The sequence below is a fragment of the Schistosoma haematobium genome, chromosome 6 (genome assembly GCF_000699445.3).
Source record: "Schistosoma haematobium chromosome 6, whole genome shotgun sequence".
Classification (NCBI taxonomy): domain Eukaryota; kingdom Metazoa; phylum Platyhelminthes; class Trematoda; order Strigeidida; family Schistosomatidae; genus Schistosoma; species Schistosoma haematobium.
In genome coordinates, this window is record NC_067201.1 from 12,703,843 (window position 1) to 12,729,093 (window position 25,251).

A 25,251-nucleotide genomic window follows, 5' to 3' on the forward strand; every position below is an offset into this window, starting at 1 on the left:
CTAGCTTAGTTCGGTTCATGATATCAATATACTTCAACAAACTGCACAACCCAAAATTGATAAATAATAGTCACTTGGATTTATCAATCAGATTTAAAATGTTAACTTTACATAAAACATAACTTTTAGCATAACACCTTTTACGATAAATATGTTTAAGATAGCAAGAAATTAAACATTGAAAGTTAGTCATAAATATAAAGTGGTTGTAAATGTATTGTTTACGATGTAGAATATCTAAGGGAGGATTAATACTGTGTATTTTACATATTCGTTAGGTATCATCAATACTGTATTTATTAATTTGAATAATACTAACTCATAAAATTACATTCTTAAAGTTAGAATTAAAGTATGTAAAATTGTATTTATAGTAATATTAAAGTTTGTAACGTTAGGGTACTTGAAACAAGAGCAAAGTTTTGAAACAGTGTATCCATTTGTTTTGTATATTCTGTTGTAAGCAACATTCGTTCCTTTTAGGATACAGTTATATTGATATCTAACAACTTGAATTAAGATTAATCTATTAATTATTACTATGCTTTGCTGAAGATATTTTGGCAAAAATATGCTATATTCACGAGTCAACCAGATTTAAGATGGTATGGAGTTGTTGCGCGAAATTCAAAAATTAATGGCAAGGGGCTAACACCTGATTGAAAACTGCCAATATCTAGTTCTTAGAATAATAAAATATCTTTTGTCCAACAATACAGTAAATACAAGATGGTGCTTAAGTTACGTTATAAAGAATAACTGATTCTAACACAGATCTGTGAGCGTTTGACGCGACTCAATGAGTAGTAAAGGATACTTTTGTAGATAAAAAGTATTCTTCCATCCTAACCTATGCACCTAACTCTAGCACTCCTAACCCAGTCTCATAGCTCTACTCCGACTTCGAATGCCAAATCTCAACCCTTTTCCGTTTACTATCATAGATAATCCAATAATGTGAATGTTCTTCCATTATGTGAAAACTGTTTATTAAACAATTCTTACGTAACTGATGCTCTTTGATTAGCTAATAAGTCCCTCAAAGTCGTCGATAGGAGGTGTCTTTACAAATATTATTATCGCGGATAGCTATTCTAACATCGTATTCATCATACGTCCATATATACATACAATTTTAAAGCCCATATCTCAATTTATTTAATATTGATTCTAAAAAACTGAAATATTGTGAAATCGTCAGCAGTAGACACCTACAACCACACCAGGCATCGAAACTAAGAATACAAACCACTGTATGTTGACTTGATAAATTAAAGGTTAATCGCTAATCGCGAGATCTGAAAGTTCTAGCTTCTATTACCGGAAGCGGGGTCATGGCTGTATACTGTTGAGGATTAACATACCACGACAAAACAGCTGTACAGTGTCTTCTAATTTACAAACCACTTATACTCATATAAACCAAATATTTCGTGAAAAAGACCAAGTCAACCGCATTATGTCGACAACGATTCGGCATCTATATCACTAATACAACTAATGGTAAAATGACACATACACACACAAAACGAAACAATTAAATACAATAGTAAATAAGAAGAAATGTAAGAAAAAAAGCCGTCTATTTTCAATAGTAAAATATAATATTCTCAATGTCATTAAAGAAAACGAGCAATATGAATATTGGACGAGAACTTAATTAATTGACGTCGAGAAGGAAACAGAAAGTAGGATGAATAAAATATATTAGAATGAATATTGAAAATTAATCGGTGAAAAAATAAACGTAAATCACTTTCAAGTAATAACAATGACAGTAATGATGATGATAGCGCTGATGGTGTTGAAAACGGTAAAAATAAAAAGTCACTTCCTAAAATTAACAAGAATAGTATATTCACTTTGAAATTATTCACAAATTAATGGCGCTTTGTTATATCTCATCTGATTCACAATTACTTGATAAGAAATTCAGCAGTTTTGAAGCGATCAAAAAGTCGAAAGTTGTCAATGAATCTGATTCAATACCACTTTCTATATTCTTTGGAGGTTGAAAAAGACTGCTTGTTCTTGTGGTCTGAGATAAACTAATTTTGTAGTCACCCTGGTGTTTGTGTTCGTTTGGAACAGTTGACGAGTTTAATGATGATGACGACGGGATTACATTATGATTTGAATAGTGTCTTTCATTAATGAGTTCATGAAGAAATGTTTCAATATCATAACATTTGGCTAAGTCAGCAAGACTTGAAAATCGTACAGCTAAGAAGTAGATTGTACGCAGTAAATAAATTGCTAAAATGTTTCGTTTAAATAAATAAAAACAGAAGTAAATCTAAATTAGGAAAAATCGGGTTTTTATTAATTATAATCAGTGATTGATTACAATAGGGATAAAAGTGACTGGTTCTAAGAATATTAATCAAGTTTCAAAGTATATTAGGATATAAGGCGTCGAATAGACGATACTTGGTAATGTGACCATACAGCACGAGCTGTCTGAAAATACCTATAGTGAGCTGTTATCAGAACTGATAGCACCAAGTGTTGTTCATCAACACCCCTTACTTATCCATTTATATGGAAAAATCTCTAGAAATACCGATTTCTTCCTCTGACTTTTCAGGGATTGATCTCCTACCAAATCAGATTACTGACTTAAAATATGAAGATGATATAGTTTTGTTTGATGAAGACGCTGACGAAATTCAGTCTTCTGATAGCCTTAAGCAACGATGCAAGCATGTTTAGGATGTCCTTCTCCCCTTCTGAATGCAAAATACTGTTTCAGGACTGGTCTTCATCAACCTTTAAATTGATTTTAGGGAATGCAGTATCTGATTGTGTTGGTAGATTCACTAATTTTTGAAATCTCATAAACTCTGGAGGGTTGGTGACTGACTAAATCTCGACATGGATTCGTAAAACACCCTTAGCTTTTACCGACTTGTGTCACATGTGGTGAGTACGAGATGTCCGTCTGGGATGACTATATTGCACAACAGTTCACCCTGAATTACAATATAGTTGTGAAACAAAACAGCCTATAAAAGAAATATGTAGGGTGTAAGTATCAAATCACAGGTTTCTTAGAAGTATTGTTCGCCTTTGCTAGAATAACCTGATGAGTATATCTGTCCCAGGCTTTATATCGATTAAGATAGTATTACCATGCCAGAACAAGAACAGTATAAATTTTCTAACTGTCAATAATATTTTATTAATTTTACAGTATATTATATCAAGTTAAAATAAGATTCAATATTTAACTTCCTCAATAGGTACTTGAATATGAACCACACTCTGGGTGTGATGACAGCTAGTTGCTACTGCACCGGGTTGCTCGGGACCGAGCTAGGTGGAGTGAGGACTTACTTAGTGATTGAAAGCTGAACACCTTAACCATTAAGTCATAGGTTCCACTTCAAGTTAGAATCTATGTTTAATTTAAAAGAAACTAACCCTCACGTCCAAAAAAGAAAAAAATTATTAACTTACTATCGATTGGATATTTAAATGATTTTTCACTTGTTACAGCTAGATGTAACAAATAACTTCCCAGTTCTAACGCTTCATTTTCACTGAGCTATCATAGTCATCCGAATCGACATTGACATGAAAAAAATAAAGAGAAGTTGGAAACCAATCATTTAATTAATAATTTAGATAAAAAGGATAGTTGTGGAAATCGGTTTAGTGTATGTAGAGATAGAGTTCTCAAGAGGGACTACTGATGCTGACTACAAATTATTCTTTTAAAAGAAAACAGTAAAAACACTAGATATATGTTTTATTCTAGCTTGAAACTCTTCATTAGTGAGCGCAATGAATACATCGAGAACAAAAGCGAAGACATTCAGGTCGTCTCAGGTCCATATTACTATTCAAGAGAGTGATCCATATTTATCAACCCTAGTTTATAACGAGTGACTGTCATTCACGAAGTCATTGGTGATGAGTTTTACTCCTGATATGCATTCATTTTATCAGTTAAGACCTCCTACAAGAATTGTTGCGGAAAGTTTAACAAGCACACAGCTATTAATTTGGTTTGGGGAGATTTTGTAGAAACCAGCTCACAATATGAAGTGTGTTCTCATCTCAGAATGATTATATCGAACCAACTGTCTATTGGGCTCCTTGGTTTTACACTAAATGACATCAGTTCATAATGAGAACTCTCTCTGCATACGTGAATAATAATGATTAAATAAATCCCATAAACATCATTACCCTCAAAATTTTATAATTTACTTAATAAAACATCAAATAAACATTTATCTTATTGAATTTATCCACTTTGGATGATGTAATACCACTTCAATTTTTTTTCTTATCCTATTTCTAAAGGACACTGTAAGTATATGTTGATACATAACAGCAATGCACACAACTTGGTAACCCTTTTTTCAGTTAACTGAAATAAGAACTTTTAATTTCTTTTCACCATACTGAATTAGCTTCAAGTAGACCATATAAATGAAATCTTTATTTGTTTTAATTACACATTGAATTGAATATTCAAAGCGTGATTACCTTGGCCTTAGTGATCAGTTAACTAGCTAACTGTATAAGTAATTGTCTAGAATAAGACAATCACACCTTGAAATTATTCCAAATGTAATAAGAAAGCGAACAGCGTTAAAATGATGAAATATTGGAACCAATTTGAAATAAGACCAGTTAACCTCTTAAAGTATGTTAATATTTAATATTTTTCTAATACGCCTAACTAGAATCCCTTAGAGTAACTCAGAAAAACTGACAATTAATTAATCAATTGTTTATCTAGTGACATGATGTGTCGATTTAATTCTACGAATGAATAATTTCCTACAAAGCTAAGATAAATTTTGAATTATGTAGTAGAGATCCTGACAACATTAGTAGATAAATATGCCTACCAGGAAAAATGATTTTATAGATGACATCCAGCTGTTCCAAAAGATTTTAAAATCCTTCCCCACCATCAACGAAAAAATAGACCCTTAAAAGTGTATTTCATTACTACTGAAAAAAACATACTATGATAGTTTGTAACAGCCAATAACTAAGAGTCAGTCAGTCGCAACGTAGAACCTGTAAGTATGTACATTAGTTCAGATTGCCATACCCCAATCGTACAGAAAGATGAAGTTATCAGGATAAGTCCCAGAATAGTTGAAGTAGTGACAGCATCAGAGTTAATAGGAAAGATTAAGCATCTAAGATACGACTCAAAAAGAAAATATAAATTAATGAATTAAAAGCAAAACAAGTTATGAGGAATTCAAGATCTCAGAATTTAGAGGAAGACAAAGAATGGATGTACTTGTGCCATTCCAAACGATTTTGAGTCATATCTTTTAAAGTCTCTAACCAACAACTAAGATATCACATATTATAAATAAAAAATATAATTCGAGTACACTGACTTATTTGAAATATGCCACGTGTGATAAGTAAGATAAAGGCATCAATTTAAGTTGCCTTGTTCTGAAGTCCAACAAAAAGTTCAAAGTTTTACGTAAAGATCTATAAACTAATGGAAATCTACTGTTACGGGGCTTGTAAATGAATAGAATCACTCAATATAGGTAGATTTACAAGCGATTTCTACCTTGGTGCTACGTTTGAAGAGATTATGATATCACCTAAAACCGGTAAACTCAACAAAAGTCAGCAATAAAACAATAGGACAAGCTAAACTATTCCACTGCGCCTCAGTCCTGCCAACTAGAGGGAAAAGACCAGATTCAGCCGAGGGAAATGTATATTCTACAAGCAACCCGGAAACACGAATAAACAAGTACATAACTTGGGAGCATATAAACAGTACAAAACTGCCCTTGGAAAACGTTACAAAATAGTGTACTAAAGGAGGAAACGAAGCAATGACATTTATTAAAGTCCTTCCAAGTGAGAAATACAAACTGAAGGTAAAAGTGGGCGTTTTGGGGCGGAAATGAGAAGTTTAAATTTCCAAAATAAAATTGTAAAAATGAGATGTTTACCAAGTGATTTCTAGGGATTTAGCATCCCCAACACTTGGATAGTTGTTTATCTCATTCTGTTCACTCAAATTTTTCTCACTACATCACTGATATTATTATTCTGACGTTATATTTTTGCTAGAAATTATATTTATTCTCATTCGTTTCAATGATTTAAAGTGTAACAACTTAGGTCCTTGTATTATTTATGCTAGGTCCTATACAACTGTTCACAATTATTCAGGCTGGTAGTATCATTGGACGGAAATACACAGCAAAAACAAAATGCAATAGTTTGGTCATCAGCAGAATGTGGAGGTATCTTCCCTACAATCTGATTGACCTCAAACTCTCTCTCTCTCTCTCTCTCTCTCTATATATATATATATATATATATATATATATATATATATATATATATATATGCCTAACTTAGATTGTTTAGTGATCTTAATTTTTAAAAAAACGCAACTCACCGTTGGATATAAGGAAACATTGTGGGCTAATGCTAAACCGACCAGTTTATGTTCTGGCAATAAATTTGGTAAATAACTAGGTGTTATTACTGTTGATGGTGTGGAAGCGGATCCCATAATCTCTTTGGATAAATGATTTTCAACATCATGATTTAACAGGGTTAAACTAATTTGCATAATACTATTGATATCTAACTTCATATCATCATCACGCATAATTGTCCAATTCAATGATAAACCTAAACAGTTGCACAGCTGAAAAGAAAAACAGAGACAATAGTTAAAAAAGATAAGCAAGCGAAAACATCGATCACTAAAAAAAGAAAGAAATTTAGTTTATACACTAAGATTTGTACTTTCCTCTGTATTAATATAAATGACTATATGTGTCTTGGCCTTTGAACACTAACTGATGTTTGTGCAGTCGAAGATGAAGGGAGCATCCACATTGTCCGATATAGAGTTTTCTGCAACTAGAACGGTTTGTTTTCATTCTTTTATCATTTTGCCCTTTGATTTGCATAAGATTGATTAAAATGACTTTGTTGGTTCGTGTGCTACACCTATTCTAAACAGCTGCAATAATCTCTTGATTTCTGATGTCTTTTATATATATATTAGGATGATGCGTTTGTTGGCTTTTTTACTTGAAAGCTCTACGACCGAACCATCCAGCTCAAAGAACGAAAATCCACCAAAGTAGTTTGGGCACTTGGTTTTCAATCAAACATGTTCCAGGTTTCAACCCTGAATCACTTCAGCTGTGGTAACCGAGTAGGATATCACTAAACTTCATACAAAGTGTGATTAAAAGTCGACCATATATACCTACAATTCTTTAATGAGTACATATCACTTCGAATGCGAAACATAATTTTTAAAAGTAGAGTATATTCCTAAGTTACTAGTATTTAAGATAACGAAGGTAACCCTATTAATGTATAACGTAATGATACCACCTATTAGAGAGTAGTGATTTATTGATCGGACCAATGACGCATAAAACCTGTACGAACAGTCAAGAGTCTTTATCGGGCCTGCTTCCCTCCTAGCCCTACCTGTTAAGTCTAGAACACCAACCTCAGCCTCTGAGATATAAGTCATGTATTTCGAACATACTGGGTTTATATACAAGCCAACAAGACCACATCGTACCATAAAATAGGAAACAACATTTGTACAAGATTTAGCTTAATGTGTCTGTGAATGTGGGAGATAGTAATTGGTAGACTGAGCATAACTCAAGAATGGTAAAGGGTATAATAATAAAGCTTATAGTAAGAAGAACACGAATATGAGTGGTTTAGTTACTTAAAAATTATACAATAAATTATACGTATAGTATTAGTTCAGAAATATATTCCAACAGTTTCTGTTCATTATTCTTAACGGGATATAACACTTGATACATATTCTTTATCCTTAACGATCTCCTATCGTCATTGATACTACTACTTCTACTAATTTAGTATCCATCTTCATAATTCCATCTTTCTGTGTTCATAATGTGATATAAAAACATGAATCAATTCACATGTTCCACGTCCGATGTTGCTTGCAACTGATTAACGGTTTCATAGGAGTGATTAATAGCTCAGTAGTTAATACTAAACGCTATAATCAAAGTGATATTAAACCCAAAGAATCGTAATATTACAGTGAATACTATAATTAACTGATCAGTTTTTTTTCGCACTGATAAAGTGTATACTTTAATGTGTTGATCATAACGCTTGCCAGCGTGTGACACAACCCACTACCATTTGCTAAAATTAAAGTTCCATATTTCACAAATAACCAAAAAAGATATCTACTTATGTATGCTCATTTCATAATCGATATACATATGGCAATTGTCAAAGAATACACACATACAGTGAATGTAGCTGAAAATCTACTAAAAATAATTTCGTTATACCCTGATTATAAAATTAAATAATGAATAAAACGATTTCTTCTTGGATTGACAAAATTCATTGAAGTAGGTAATAGGGGAAGGGAGGAAATTGAAAGACACCCTGATTATTAAATAATATAAATAAATAAATAATATAAAGAAAATTTGTCAGTTTAGAACACAGAAAATACTTACTAATTTTGCACGAGATGCTTCAATATCGTAAAATTCACATGGTTTTACATAAGGTGTTTTAACTGTACTTAATTTGTGCAATAAACGTCTTGGATCAGTGAACAAATTCATCAATATATTAGGATCTTTCCATATAGCTAAACGAAATAATTCACATACTGCCCGACATTGATCACCCGTAATCAATTCATCCAATGCTGTTTATTTAAAAAAAATAACAACAGGACTAGGTAATAATAACGTAATTTATTGAGTTATCAGCATAAAGGTTTGCAGTGACTAATTCCTGTAATTCTAATGATAGGCAACGGACAGTGGAGTCCAAACGTGTCAAGTGGGTGGCAGTTACCCACCTAAAACAGAATAAGATGGTCATACAATATTACCATTTGATTAAAGTTAGACACAACATTGGATCTCGGATCAGTGGTCTAGGTGTTCAGCGTTCGTACGCAAGATTGAAGGACCTGGGTTCGATTCCACATGGTGGGGTCGTAGATTTACACTACGACTGGTAAGTATATACAACTGTTTTTCGTAATTACTCAATTGTTTGTGCTTATCTCACTGCTTACAATTGATTGGTTAGTGAGTAGTGACCAGTGCCATGTACGTCGAATCCTTGTTAGCGCCAATTGAGTTCTGTCGATCAAATAACACTGAATCGAATCCGACAGAGGGCATAAGTTTCCTCAAGACCACAGGTACACCTTGCTGACGATTGTCAAATAATATGAAACCTATATCCAGGGTTTCCTATTGCCTCCTTTCCGTTTGATATATGTAGCTCACATTTTCTTTTCCGATTAAACTACACCTACTCCATATTCTTATAACAATTACAGCAATTTACCATTCAGAAATAAACTATTGATGACTAAATTTTACTTGTTTCGATTGTAGTTAAGTCCAAACTTTTGACTCATCAGTATAACAAAATATTTGTGAAGATACGTGTACGAGAAATAAACCAAAAAATGTATATCGCAAACAATCCCTAAGGTTAAAAAACAGTGGTAGGGTTATCCCTAATGAGTAAACAAAGTGAAGACAGTGATGGACAGAGAACCACACTCCTCTTATTTCATTGAAGAGAATTTATTATTAACTTTGAATTGAATGGCTACACAGATACAGTTAGGTATATGTTCCTTGTAAGAATGATTCAATAATAGTGCCTACATATTAATGGATAGGTGATAGCACAGAATTAAACTGGAAAATCCTCGTTAGCAGTGTCTTAACTAAGAGATCGGAAGGTTTTGGGTTGCGTTGAAAGATTTGAAAAATTCACAGAACTATGTAGTGACTACTTATAGGAGAGCGAAACGATAGTTAAGAAATCCAACTTTCAGCCACTAAATGACAGTTTCGGACACTGCCCCACCTACTTCAGTCTAGGCAAGACGATAGTATCACTAGCCTTCACAGTTAGAACGTGGCTCAGAGCCAAGCAGTACACAAATACGCACATGGTAAATAGGTTTTATGTTAGGTTTATTACAAGAGAATACTCATGAGATAACATTTCTTAGAAATATATTTTAAGGTGATGAAAACCAATATCTCCCGTACTTCGCTCCTTAATCTGAACTAGTGATGTATGCTAGAAAAGCATTCAATGTTACAAAAACTGCTTAACAAAATAGTAAACATTTCGAGTGTTGAACAACAGACCGACAATAGTAGACTTTAAATACGCATGAAAATTCATGCAAAGTCTTAAAATTGTACTGATTCAAAATGTATATGTAATGGATAGAGTAAGATAAGTTAAAAACCCTTCAGATCATTAGTTTGTCTAGATTATTGTTTTACAGATGCTTTTTAAGCAAACAATATTAGGATTCTAACTGATACATTAAATTCCAATATATATCAATGACTATTGAGAACTTGTGTTGATAGTCTACGGGGTCTAGGTTTTGTACCAGTTTGCACTCACCACTAAGATCTACCTGTAATCTTTAGTGAAATGATGGCCAATGTGAAATTTCCACCCTCGTCACCCAACTTCTTGAACTTGTAACGTTGAAAATTCTGTAGTGGGATTGTGATTTAGCGATTAAAGCACACAATCTTTAACTAATGAATTACAGATTTAAAGCTCATTTCATTTATTTTGATTTCACCAGCCATGTAAAGTAGTATCCACTGGTTTGCATAATTCAGTCATGCAATTTAACATCAGTGCGAAAAATATTGACTACAATTTTCCTTACCGAATAAATCACTATCACAGTCAATTGACCAATAACCAGTAGGCTCAATCAATAAGCTAGAGGACATATTTGGTTAACAACGCAAATAGGTTACACGAATAGCAGTAGGTTAGATGAACTTTGAACCGGTAATGAAATAGTAGAAAATCAAGTCCCGAAATCTAAGTCACAACTTCAGTGCAAATTCGTTAGCTTTCGTGATACTACAGAAATAACGAACCAATATCACAGGTAGGATGTACCCTGTTCTTATGTACATCGGTACAGAAAGATGAAGTTATCAGAATAAGTTCCAAAATAGTTGAGGTAGTAGGAAAGATTGGGCATCAAAGATACGACTCAAAAAGAAAATATAAATTAATGAAATAAAAGCAAAAAAAGTTGTGGGTAATCCAGGATCTCAGAATTTGGAAGAAGACAAAGAATGGATGTACTTGTGCCATTCCAAACGATTTTGAGCGAAAATAACACGGACTCCAACCAGATAGTCTAGACGTATTAACATGTCTCACTCCAATTGTCAATGACTTCATGAATTGATGCCACGTCTTGGTTTGACCGCCCCTAGCTTTCTTCCGGCCTGCTCCTACACCAAATACTACCGCCCGTAGAGGTAGGCGGTGGTTGAGTATACGTAACATATGTCACAACTACCTCAGTTGATGAAGATTTACTACCCCATTGATCGATTTTGTATCTTTACCTAGTACTCTATTCCTAACCCAGACATGACTTACTCCGTGATTTCAAAATACACGAACAATGTTTCGTAAACATCAGTAACTTACGTATATTCTCTACTCTTAATCTCCACATTTTACATCCATAAAGTAGGACGAAGCAAACTGCAGCGCATTAGACTCACCCTTTGGTTAGAAGACGAGTATCTCGCATACGCCGTAGGTAACGTAAGTTCACAAAACCCGATCAAGCCTTCTGAATCCGTGCTGTGTGATGAGTCTTTTCAAATTTAAAAAACCATGAAAACTACAGATAAATAAAAACTTTCGTCTAAATTTGAACGAATGGTTTCGTAATATTTGGGCGCCGAGTTAACGTGAGACATTAAAGAGGAAGAATGTATTTGTAAAATCTCAGCGAAAGAATTTGAAGTAAACCCAACGTTTCGCCTGGCAATCTGGTCCAAGATTTTTCAAGGTTCAACGGTTCAAATCAGTTATCTTATCTGAATATGTTAAACAATTGACTGGAACATTAAAATAACACAAACTTTCAGTTACAAATACATTCCCCTTTGAATTCAGTCTTTTATCTTGCTTATTTATCATTTAATGCATGCTGTGACATTTTTGATTCAGTTCATATATAAAATGATATGTTTTCTTAATATACACAGACCGAAGACAATATATAGTTGAATGAAATTTCTTCTCACATCACTTACGTATACACACGATTTGTTATCTTACCACTTTTCGTTTCACACCACATGTCTCTTACATACTAATGTAAATACATACTTCAAACGTTGTTCACGTTGATTGGATGACTTATTCAGTATACAGTACCCATTCATATTCGATAATTTTGTTGTCTGATTATATTTTCCTTGGAAAAGCTTGAACCAGATTGCCAGACGAAACGTTGGATTTACTTCAAATTTTTTCGCTGAGATCTTACAAATACATTCTTCCTCTATGAAAATTACAGACTTTAAAAAACCAGCACCCAGAATAAAGCATTACAAAAAGTCTGAATGAGTCAGATAAGTGTTGGTTCCAATTCAATTTACAAGAATCAGTTCTGGAAAATTTATATGTATCAAAAACATCCCACATTGGCTATCCTTCATGACTTGGAAAAGTGATTCTCTACTTCAAACTGTGGACAAATAGCATATCATGACACTGAAAATTATCAACTCTAACTACTAATCTAAACATTTTACTAACAAAACACCATAAAATAGGAATTACATATAACATCGCAGAAACAAGGTATACAAATAAACACACACCAAGTAGAGGTGAACATTCTTCAGCACATTTTACTTCCGTGTTCTCATGAAGTAGTACTCTTGATAACTCTGAAGCTAAAGTTGGTAAACTTGAATTTCCCCCAGCTGGCCATAACAAATATATACGATGAGGAAGAAGTTCTGAGGATAAAGGTTCCTGAAAAGGAAATATACATACATACACACAGATATGATAAACAGGGACGACTTTTTCAATGTTATCATTATTATCGCTAGTCAAAATTCATTGTCTACTTAATTACTGTTGAAACTAACATGTAAGTAAATGAATAAATATTACAGTTTTCAATTAATTTCTCTTATGGTCGAATTAAGGGACTTGATTACGTTAATCAGAACTCAAGATCAACTGCATTCGTTAGTTCAAAGTTATTGTGATATATCACTGAAGGCAGTATTAGGTATAGATATTCAAGGTTTTTGAAAACTTAGTACCGAGATATAAACTACTGTATCAAAGGGTAACTAAATGTCATGAAACAGTTTATATATAATGCGGATAAATAACCCTCTTAACACTAGATATTTCTCCAATTGGTTTTTAGTCTCATTGAAAAATCAATAACTCATGGATGACTTTGTTCATTTAATTAATTATTACTGCATCTGATTTTCAACTTCGAGACACTCTCATGTAATAATGAGTAAATATTTACTATATATAAATTGTTGAATAATTACGTCTCACATTAGGACTACATGTGAACCCGTTACTTCTAACCAATTAATTCAACAATGAGAGTATATAGCATCTAAAAACATTCCAGAAATCAAAATCTTGTCTATAGTTAGATCTATAAAAACCAGAGGATTTCCAGATAAATTGGACACAAAAAACCTTGGTAACCATGTAAATCTTCTATGCACTGAGCTATGGGCCTGATGCTTTGCGGAAAACCAAGATACTTGGAATCTTTTTACGCAATAAACTACTTGTGTTGAAACTTCCTATGTGATACTGTTGTTCCGCTCGTTTGTTGTTTATCAAGTCTGATTAAATTTGATTGAAATTAAAAATATCTACCAATAGTATTTAGCAGTATATAAAATGTGAACATGGTCTTTGCATGAAGTCTACGGACAAAAGATTTCTAATTTCTTAGTTAGACCACCAATGAAAACTAGGAAGCACTGGACAGTTGTTTCATCCTAGCATGGTACTCAGAGGTGAGCTTCCACGACCCTGCCACAGAGAATGAAGCCCATGACCTTTGGTCTCGTGAGCTAAAGCTCATTATTCACATTCGTTTCAACGTCAGTGAAAATAGTAAAACAAACTTGCATTCACTTTCCATACAATAATAAACTGTACGATATATTGATTACCAACTAAGCCTAAGTAAACCGTTGGTTTATTGATTTTTAACTATGATTAATTCTATTGAAGATGGTGGCCTACCTAAAGGTAAAGTATTTGAATGCCCGTACCTCCAGCGACAGAAAGCCGTAGGGCGAAATGGGGTGTGCAATTTCTAGTCGACCTTCCCTAACTCTCTCCTTCCGTCATGAGAGAGTAATGACAATGGGAATCCTGGTTTCCTGAGAGGAATACCTTACTGACATCACGCTCCAATACAGCTGGCAGTACAACTTCGCACCCGACTTTCAACTCACAAAACCCAGGCTCAGACTCTCACCACTGCCTACTTCCTCTTCAGCAATAAAGCAGTATCACAACCGCCCACACGCATATACAAACAATATACATCAAGGCTGTGTATAAAGTTTCAAGTTGATAAGTGAGATTTATAATCAACTTTGAAAATCAACCTTATAACAGTCTTATTCATGAACTTCGCTAGTTTACTACAAGTGAAGCGGTGGCTCAGTGATTACACTATGCAACTTTAAATTATTAAGTTTCAGGTTCAAATCCCATTCAACCTACCTACTTCGATTTAGTTAACTAGAGAATAACTTCATCTTTCGCACTTATAATGCGGTTTGAAGCCAACTGCGCAAAAGCGTACCTGACAATCGAGCCAGTATAGTGATAGTAATCAACTACATGAGATATTTTAGTATAGACAATTAAATGAATAAAATACTCAAAAAAGCTCAAACAAATCAACCACAAAACACTTACATCAAAAAATATTGGTCGAAAAGATTTAATAATATCAGCGTATGTATGTTTATCGTTATTAGCTATAAATATTTTTTAAAATTTCAGTTATCATAATAATGAAACACAACACATACATGGAGTTTCTTTAATACTATTCAAACGTGTTTTGGAATTGATTCCAACCGACAGAACATTCAAAGCTGAACCTAATGAAGCTCCAAATGATGTAGACAAAACTTCATTAGGTAAGTTCAATATATACGATGGGATATGCTGTCCAGTTAGGTGAAATATAAAGTGTTCACTGAAGGTGTTACAATTATGTTCAAAAAGTGAATAATCGCCTGGTCTAAAAAAACAGATGAAGCAATAATAATCATATCTCTTTGAAAATTTAAGATCAATTCATTGATACAACACACATTTTAATAACATGAACTGAAGTCAGAAATGTAAACCATTGGATATCAATTAAGTACTCAAAAGTTTAAACGCCCCCCCACCCCACCCCATTTAATGTTTGAAGGTCATGGGTTCAACCTCTGGTTGATTCATGGACGAATATTGTAGAGGAGTCCCTCTGTTATAATTTGCGATTAGTCCTACAGTAACTAATTGCGGCTATTGATTAATAACACCAACAATAATCGCCATAGCGACGGGGTGCAGAGAGAAGACAGAAGAACAGGATAAGCTTGATATTCCGAAGGTAAAATTCGAAGTGGGACAACTCTGTATGTATAACAACAAAATATGACTTTAGGATATAGGAAAATTAGCAAACTAGACGAAAAAACAATTATTTAACAGAAGAGGTTAATGCGGAAACATTGTCGAGGCCATCCTTTAGAGAATGAACTAACATTTAATGGCAGAAGGTAGACAACCTGTGGTCGCCTTAGCACCGACAATGTGACGAATCAGCTGTCCAACGCTTCCTGGTTTTTGGAGAAGGTCTAACCGAAGTTGGTTAGTGATGAGAAGCTTCAAATTCAACAATCACTACAATCTCATGTGATAATATTACGAATAACCCGATTAGTCCAATGTTTTTGTTTGTCGTGTGAATAAAACAAGTTTGTTCACTCCGTTACTGTATTTGTTCCACACGACTGATAGATCATGGTAATTTCAACTTTCCCAGATTTCAGCCCACTCCGTACTACTCTATTACTTCACAGCTGCGAAACATGACCAGTAAGGGTAGATGATAATCGTGAGTTACTAGTATTTGATCACAGATGTCTTAGAAATATTGCCAGTATCTGTTGGGATCACCGGATAAGTAATAATGGGGTTAGACGCAGGGTATTGGAGAATGGTGGTAAATCAGTTGGTGAGATTGTAAACCTTCATCAACTAAGATGGTTGGGCCACGTGTTACGCATGCCCGACCACCGATTACCACGGCTTGTGATGCTGACTAGTGTTGGAGACGGTAGAAAGAATGTTAGGGGCGGCCAAATCAAAACGTAGCATCAATCCATAAAGCCACTAACTTCTGGTCTGAGCCATGTTGATAGATGCAGATTACTTGGTTGGGGTCCGCGCGACTACCGTAACCAGTGGTTGGAGACTGGGTGACATGGCTCAGAATCGGTCACAATGGCATAGGTGTGTACACTCTTTGTTTTCCCTTAAAACCGTGAGATTAAAATTACTTTTTGATTTTCTTTTTGCGAACTAATTCTTTCTCTCTGTACGAACGAGAATCAAAATGAACACGGTGAGCTACCATTTTTAAATTGCTTAGTTAAAAGGAATCAAAGTGGAGCTTTAAATCTAACTATCTACCGAAATCCAGCGCGCTTAAACCGTTATATCGACTTCAATTTAGCACATCCATTCGGTGCGAAAATCTCTCTAGCCCTAAATCTCTTTAGAAAAGCAAACAAGACTATTATATTTGATGAGGATAGACAAAAAGTACGAAAGCATATAAGTGGCATCTTACGATTTAGTAATGTTGCTATGACGATTATTAAAAGTGCAATAAAACGAGACCTTTTACTGCTAAATAATAATCCGAATGAAATACAATGGATTGGTACTGTAGTTTTACCGCACCGCCATGGTACAACAGAATTTTAAAGAGCCTTAAAATAAAACCAAATTAAAATATATTATAAAACAACGAACACCCTTCTAAATGTTTTAGTCCGCATAAAGGAAATAATTCCCTTTATATCAACACAGAATTTTGTCTACATATTAGGATGTTTCGTTTGCAATGCCTTCTATATTGGAAAGTCATCTCGTGAAATTTTGACTCGAGCTAAAGAACATCTTAGGTGCACAGAAAAATCGCCTAACAATCCCATAGAACTGGAAAGATTTCAAATTACATCGACAATAGCTGTTCATGACATTGTCAATAACCATCAAGTCGATATTAAGAGCATCAACATAATACAAAAAAACTTTTCCAACTACAAAGAAAGTTGAGTAGCTGAAGCTTTCCATATGTTGCTTAATCCTACAGCCTTCAATTGAAAAGAAAGCCTCACCATCCATCTGACTTGGACCATCTATCCGGGCCACTATGTTTGATTCTATTCACATCTCACACCACTATCGTACATATAAATTCAAAACTACCCATTCGCACCACAAATGTCACATTTTTTTCATCCTTGAACATATATAAACACAACTGCACAAACATGTCTCACATAAATCACCTCGACCGGAATGACATAACATTGACTTCGCAAGACCTATTTTTGACTAGTCACACTAAATATTGTTGCTTTGTTCTTGTGTACAATTTAATATTATGCTAGTTTAATTTGTTCATTTATTCTCTGAAGAAATGGCCTACACTGAGTCACGAAACGTCCGAAAATTTATAAATTTAATTTCTTTACTCATTGGGATGTTACAAATATATTATTTTTTACTAATAACTTTTAGTGGCCCGTTGATCTGACTCCATTTAGATCGTACGAATGTTTGTTATCACCTATCCTCGTATATAATCATCGACTTAAATCACGTTATTCAATATTACGGAATTTAGATAAGTCAATTAACGAGAATGGCCTTTGAATACATATATTTTGTATGTAAAGTGAATGCGATAGAACAAAGCAAAATGACACACACTGGAGATAGCCAGGCGTTACTCAAATATTTATAGGCAGACAAAATAAACTACAGACATGTGATATGAAGTGTACACACACATATACGCTCATATAAAAATAGTCAAGACTGATAAGCGAATAATTGACAAGGTCAAAGTATGACTCAAGTAGAATGAATAGATTGGTTTGTCCAAAAACTAGAATAAGGTATATTATGGGCTTAAAATAATGACTGACACTACAAACTATCTACGTATTGCTCAATTTATTTTAAATTACCAAGTCGAATCTCGGTAATGACACCTACACCGTAGTGGCAAAATATGTGTGAATCTAGAAGACATACATAAGATGATAGTTCTTGATCATAGGTCTCTTCGAAGCATTTCTGGCGCACAGTGTAACGACCGCGTAGACAGCACTGTGGTTAGCAATAGGGAACTTGACAAAGATGACATCAACTGAGGTGGTTGGGACTAACCGAATTCCTTGATAAAATGGTGTTATCTGATGGGCTGATTCATAGAGTACAAAATAGCTAAAGTACTTACCAAATAAAAGTTTATGTATACTGTTTTTGACCGTAATTTACTGTATGGGGAGGATCAGTGATGCTTCCCCTACCCTCTCAGTTATCCTAACCAAAGTAAACGAAGAGGATTTTATACTTTTATAAATGATCTAAACACCAAGCCATCACTCCTGATAGCAATTGATCAAAATGATGTAGAATTATCCACTCTTTATCTTACCCTACATTTGGAGTTTCGGTAATCCTCCATACATGTCTTTGAGCTCTGTCATTTCAAACCATATTCAAAGAGCTTAGCCTTTCGCACTAACAGTGCTACTGTACGATTCGGACTATTTTACTATTCATCTCATCACGTTAATGTGATTTGGCAACTTGGACTAGCGCACATTTGTGTCAGGCTTGACATTAAATATGGGTGAATATAAGTACCAATATATACGTAACTAAAACAGTTTGTTTTATTATCAAGTTGACTACGATTCTGACCAGTGAATAACATAACAATGATTAACGAGCCAAATGGCAGCTTACAATAATGATAATAATAATAATATGTTCATTACAGATATACAAACTGATTGACTAAAGAATAGTAAAGTTTCGTAATAGCCCAATCTGCCCCTACAGCTAACACATCTTCATCACTGTCAATCCTAAGAAATTTCCACAACAAAGTATTCTACGAAATCAAAATGGATGCATGTTTATGAGGCATAAATTCGTATACTGTAAATATGACGGCTAGTAATACCCGATTGCTCAAACAGAAGCAGACACAGTAGCTGCAAATCAGATTTCTTAACGATTGTTTCGAATGAATAGTTTGTGTTTTTTCGTGGTAAGTGAATACGAGTCACCTTATTTTTTATTATTGTTTTCAAAATTAGTTGATATTTAATTAAAGCTGCCCTACTTTGTTTACCCAAAAACTATGCAGGATTACTTACACCTGTTAACCCTCGTGGAGAAGCATGGGCCGCTCATCAGCATTCTCCATCCAACTCTGTCCTGAAAAATCCATCCTAGTTGCTATTCACTCCTATGAAATCTGCCTCCAATCCCCGAGTCAATGTGTTCTTTGGTCTTCCTCTATTTCGTTTCCCTTCAGGATTAGCGCCTGCCTCCTTATCTAGTTTGATGATTTCCTGAATGTGTGTCTTATCCACTTCCAACATCTTTTCCCAATTTCCTCTTGAGCTGGAAGCTGGTTTGCTTTTTCCCATAGTAGGCTCTTGCTGATGCTATCCGGTCAACGGATATTCAGTATCTTACGCAGACAGTTATTTATAAGTACTTATACCTTCTTGAGGACGGTTGTAGTAGTTCTCCAAGTTTCAGCTACGTACACTATAACTCACTGTCTTGACGTTCGTATTAAAGATTGTGACTTTGATATTGGTTATTGTTTTGAGTTCCTTATGTTCTTCAGTTGTAGGAATGCGTTCTTCGCTTAGCCAATCTTCACCTTTACGTCTGCATCAAATCCTCTTCGATCGTCGATGATTCTACCCAGATGCGTGAAATATCCCACATCTTCCATAGTTTCTCTATCAAGTGTGATTGGGTTGGTGTACTCTGTGTTGAATTTGAAAGTGTTGCTTTTTCCCTTGTGTATGTTTAGGCCTGCTGGTGCAGAGACTACTACTAAATTGCATATCTTGACCTGCATTTGTTGATATGTATGGGATAGAAGAGCCAGGTCATCTGCGAAGTCCAAATCGTCTAGTTGCATCCAACATGTCCATTTTATTCTGTGCTTCCTCCCAGATGTCGAGGTTGTCATATTCCAGTCAACCACTAGAAGAAAGAGAAAGGACAGGTAGTCAGCCTTGTGTGACTTCGGTCCTTACTTGGAATGCGTCTGTCAACTGTCCTCCGTGCACCACTCTGCAGTATAGTCCGTTGTATGAATTCCGTATGATGTTGACGATTTTCTCAAGTACTTTATGGTGTCGAAGAAATTCCCATAATGTTTCCTATCCACACTGTCAAATGCTTTCTCATAGTCAATCAACTTAATGTATAGTGACGAGGTTCATTCAATTGATTGTTCAAAGATGACCCGTAGTGTCGCGATTCGGTTTGTGCACGACTGATCCTTACGGAATCCAGCTTGTTGATCTCGAAGTTGAGTCTTTACTGGGTCTTTCATCCAGTTCAGCAACACTGTTGAAAAACTTTCCTGGTGCTGACGGCGGTGTAATGCCTCTATCGTTCTTATATTTGCTCAGATCTCCTTTCTTTGGTATCTTGATCAGATATCCTTACTTCCACTCCATCAGCACTTGTTCTTCCTACCAAATCTACCTGAATAGGAACTGGAGTATTTTTGCCATTACTTCTAAGTCTCACTTTAGTGCATCGGCTGGTATATTGTCAAGTCCTGCTGCTTTCCCACTCTTCATTTGTCTGATGGCCATCCTGACTTCTTCCGTCGTTGGTGGAGTGACATCTATAGCAACGTCTGGGTGCGCTGTTTCGACACCTCATGGATTCAATGGAGCTGGTCAATTCAAGAGTTCCTCACACTGTTCCACCAATATGTTCCTCTGTCATCGAATTTCAGTGATTGGCTTACCTTTTTTGTCCTTGATCGGTATCTCTGATCTACTGTATTTACCTGTCAATTACTTCGTCGTGTCATATAGTTGCTTCATATTTCCTTCTCTTGCAGATTGTTCAGCTGTCGTTACTAGCTCTTCCACATATTCCTGCTTGTCGGCTTTAATGCTCTTCTTCACTTGCTGGTTTGCTTCTGTGTATTCAACTCGTGCCTCGACTTCCTCTGCTCTTGTTTGGCTGTTGCTAATTGCTGTCTTCTTGTTCTTCTTTTCTTCAATCTTGTCCAGGGTTCCGACAGATATCCACTGGTTATGATGATGCTTATTGCAACCTAGAACCTCCTGACATGTTGAAGTTGGTGCTTCTTTCATACCTTTCCAGTTGTCCTCCATAGTAGATTCCTCTTCGCTGAGTAGATCCTGTAAGGCTTGGAACCTGTTGTCGAGAGTTACCTTGAATTCGTTGAGTTTACCAGTATGCCGAATGAAGGCTGTATTGAACCTTTGTAATCCTGTTTGTTCAGTTGCCCAATGCTTCTTTAGTTTCAGTTTCATCTTGGCCACAACCAGTTGGTGGTGATCAGAAACTATGTCAGCTTCTTTCCTGGTTCTCAAGTTTACCACTTACCTTCTGATTTTTTTACCTATGCAAATTCGATCTATCTAGTTCTTCGTGGTGTGGTCCAGTGAGATCCATGTAGCTTTATGTATGTATTTGTGTGGGAATATTGTACCGCCTATAACCAGTTTGTTGAATGCACATAGATTTGCAAATCTCTACCCATTCTCGTTTCTCTCTCCTAGTTCATGTCGTTCCATGATATCTTCATAAACGTTGTTGTTCGTTCCGACTTTGGAGTTTAGCTATCCCATCAGGGCTGTCAAGTTGTTTCTTAGACATTTCGCTATGATCCATTGCAGATTCTCGTATAGTTGACCTTCATCGTCGTTACTGCTACCATTGGTGGGTGAATAACATTGGATAATATTCACTGTAATTCCCCCCTTCTTTGTTTTGAAGGATGCTTCGGCGATTCTGGATCGATGAGATTCCCATCCTATAAGTGCATTATGTGCTTCTTAAGACAGCACTAGCGGGACTCCTTGTGATCGAAGTGTTTTTTTCTTAATGACCACAATACAACACCACCTCTCCTGAATCTAGTTTTTCTGTATCCAGCTTGGTTCCAATTGGTTTTCCTAATAGCAAGAACCGCCAAGTTGTATCTTCTCATTTCTTCAGCTATTTGACTGGTCCTTCTGGTCTCCCACATTGTCCAGACGTTTTATGCACCTATAAAACTTGTTGCTCTGGTTGTTAGAGGGGGCATCAGCCTCGTGACTTCCGACGAATCTCGGATTTTATTATGAGGTGTCATAATTCTCCCTTCAACTCCCAAGACAGAGTTTAAATGGTTTATTCTGGTCAGTGTTTTTTCGCAAGGTTGTTTTCTACGAAATGGGGTTGCTGACTTCATACCCAAACCTCCTTTATGTGGGATTGAGACCGGCAGTAGCCCTAGAAGAGCTACAGGCAAAGTTATGCAGGATACTGATGAATAACATACATGGGAACCAAATAATCAAATTACAAGTGTTTTCATAATTGACCACGTGACTTACTTGAACAATGTATTGGATAGTCGCTCTAAATAATTGAAAATTTCAGATTCTGACAATGGTGTCTTCCCCATGAATTGCTTTTTTAATGGATTTCCTAAAGAGGTTGAGCACTTGGAGAAAAATTGAGAAAAGTGAGGTGACAGAAAAAGGCGATTGTGTCGTTATCGAGAAAACATATTCAAAGTGAATTACGCGAGTAGAAATATACGTTAGTAGGTTCAACTTATAATGAATTACTTCTGTAAGTTAAAACCAAAAATGATCTGAACATGATGATCGGTCCCATCCCAACTAATCAGTGTTGATGAATGGTTTTTCTAAATCCTCAAACTTTACCACTCAAATTTTATAAAATTATTGGTGATTTAGTTCTTTCCAACCAGCTCGAGAGATTGCCTTTTTAATTAAAATTATTTTTGTTTACAACTAATTTAATTCACGCCCACTGATGGAAGTGCATTAACAGAGTGAAAAAACACAAACTAGCTAAATTTATTGCTTTGACAACAGGCATGGATACACAAATACAGTTGATTGAGACGTTGGTGCTATAGGCAACAGAATCAGTTTCACCTGATCACGGCAATAAAAGCAAGTGGTACACAAGTGAGTTGATGGAATAAAATGTTTGGGAGTCACCACACATCTCTCCCAAAAATGATTGTTGTTTCGCTAGGATGTGGTCAGCGTAATGTGAAAGTTTGACAGTTATAAGGTTGTATACCGACGGATGAGATGTTCATGGATTTTACCGTTGGTCAAATTTATTATTCAATGTTACCTGAAACAAATTACTTATTTTTATACAAGTGAACGGTAAACGATATCTCATAATGCACAAATATACCTGTAAGAGTAATATATCAATGTAGAATTTCAAAATGTATCATTCCAACCTTCCATCCTTTGGAACGATACAAAAACAGAGTTGATGGAAACGAAGATCAGGATGAACATGAACTTGAGTGAAGAGAATACAAAAAAAATAGAAAACGAGATTTTGAAGATAAAGGTGAGGCAGGGCTCCAACCCGACACTTAGTGACTACAAGTCAAACACATGAACCACTGACTCCTAGGTCTTATTAAATAGAAAAAAAACATTCTAAAGGGTTTTATATATTTTTCAGCACCTAAGCAACTTCCCCGGACAAACAACTAACGTTAAAATAACTGTCTTACATACAAGATCCCTAAACCCTCAAGACTGGAAATGCAAAATTGAATAAAAATCACTTCATACGAAACATCGGAAAAAGCCAACATGTAGTGAATAACATTTTGATTAGATACGTCAAAGAGACAAGTACAATTTTATTGGATATAACATTACATAGTAGCGGGTCCGGAGATGGCACTTTTTTGATTCGCCGGAAGCGATTAGAAATTACATCTGAGAAGAAAAAACGCCCTGTTATTAGTTTTTGTACGGTTCAAGTAGATGCAGAGGCCGCAGTTTAATAATATACTGACCACTACATGTTTCTGAAGTCGAATCTTTAAAAAATCATTCCTTTTATACAGTATGCACATGGATGGTCAGTAGATTTGCAGTACACAAGACCAACTTCACATGAGTAGTGGAAAACTAACTTAAAACCAAAAAGGATGTTGGACGAGCGAAGTATCAATAATGGAAATTAGACACGAAATTTTGTGGATTGATTCATTGTACTGCAAGAGCAAGGATGCATATAACCAACAGAAGCAGAAAACCAGAACACTGGAGGACGGAAAATTATTACACATCAATTATATTGAGAAACAGGAAATAAAGTAAACAAATACAAACGACCCATTTAGAGTACTTTTAGTTATGATTGGGTAACAAATTAACTGTTTACAGGTAGTTATTGTGGTAGGATAAAACTACCTCGCGAAATAATGAGACTGGATGTATTTTCTGGTGAATAAACATCGATTAAAACCCATCTCTTAATTACTCTACTCCCTTACATGTATTGGATAAGGATGTCAATTGTTAGACAGATCCCAGATATGAATAGTGAACGCATACAACCGACCGGCCTTTTCTGAAGTTTTCGTAAAGCTAGAATTGGACTATCAAAGTCCGTAACTAGTGAATAGACGATTTTAATCAACACGCTCGAAGTTACGCACATTATTCTTGATTATTTTCGTAGATATCAATATTGTAATTTGTAGATGAATTACAGTATGTAATGCTATTTCTTTAAAGGACTTGTTAAATTCACTGAATGAACATAAACACGTTCTAGGTTAAAACTCACTGGCTCACAATACTGAATTCCTGATTGTCCAAAGAAAAATTCCTTATCATACAAAACAGAAGCAGTATGCCATATTCCATCAATTTTCTTGCCTTAATTCGGAGTAGTATTAAGAAACCATCTAGCATACCCAAGAGACCAGGACTAAAAACACTAGCTAGGCCACTTGAAAGATCATAAATGTACAAGAAAACATCTGACATAGCGACAGCATACAAATTGGACCCAAGTCTTAGTCATAGACTTGAGGTATTTAAACAAATGGAATTAGGTTTGGACGGACTAGAATAAATGTTCGCTTGCCGGACTTCCGTATCGACTCACGATTGCGTGCCAACGAGGATTTAAAGTAGAACCGTTCGAAACGTCGCAAATCTAAGAGAATCCGGGTTAAACATGGTGTCT

General features: G+C 35.1%; 1 protein-coding gene across 1 annotated transcript; it reads right to left on the reverse strand.

Annotated features, from left to right (window-relative positions):
* Positions 1-402: 402 nt before the first annotated feature.
* On the reverse strand, positions 403-25,197 carry DESI1 (Desumoylating isopeptidase 1). Its single transcript, XM_051216874.1, has 10 exons — positions 24,977-25,197; positions 24,847-24,938; positions 22,596-22,705; positions 14,925-15,139; positions 14,809-14,870; positions 12,702-12,858; positions 8,502-8,698; positions 6,410-6,664; positions 3,460-3,547; positions 403-2,256 (listed from the first exon to the last, which is right to left on the reverse strand). The coding sequence occupies exons 1-10, from the start codon at positions 25,047-25,049 to the stop codon at positions 1,895-1,897; spliced, it is 1,611 nt and encodes a 536-aa protein (XP_051065501.1). The 5' UTR covers positions 25,050-25,197; the 3' UTR covers positions 403-1,894.
* Positions 25,198-25,251: the final 54 nt, after the last annotated feature.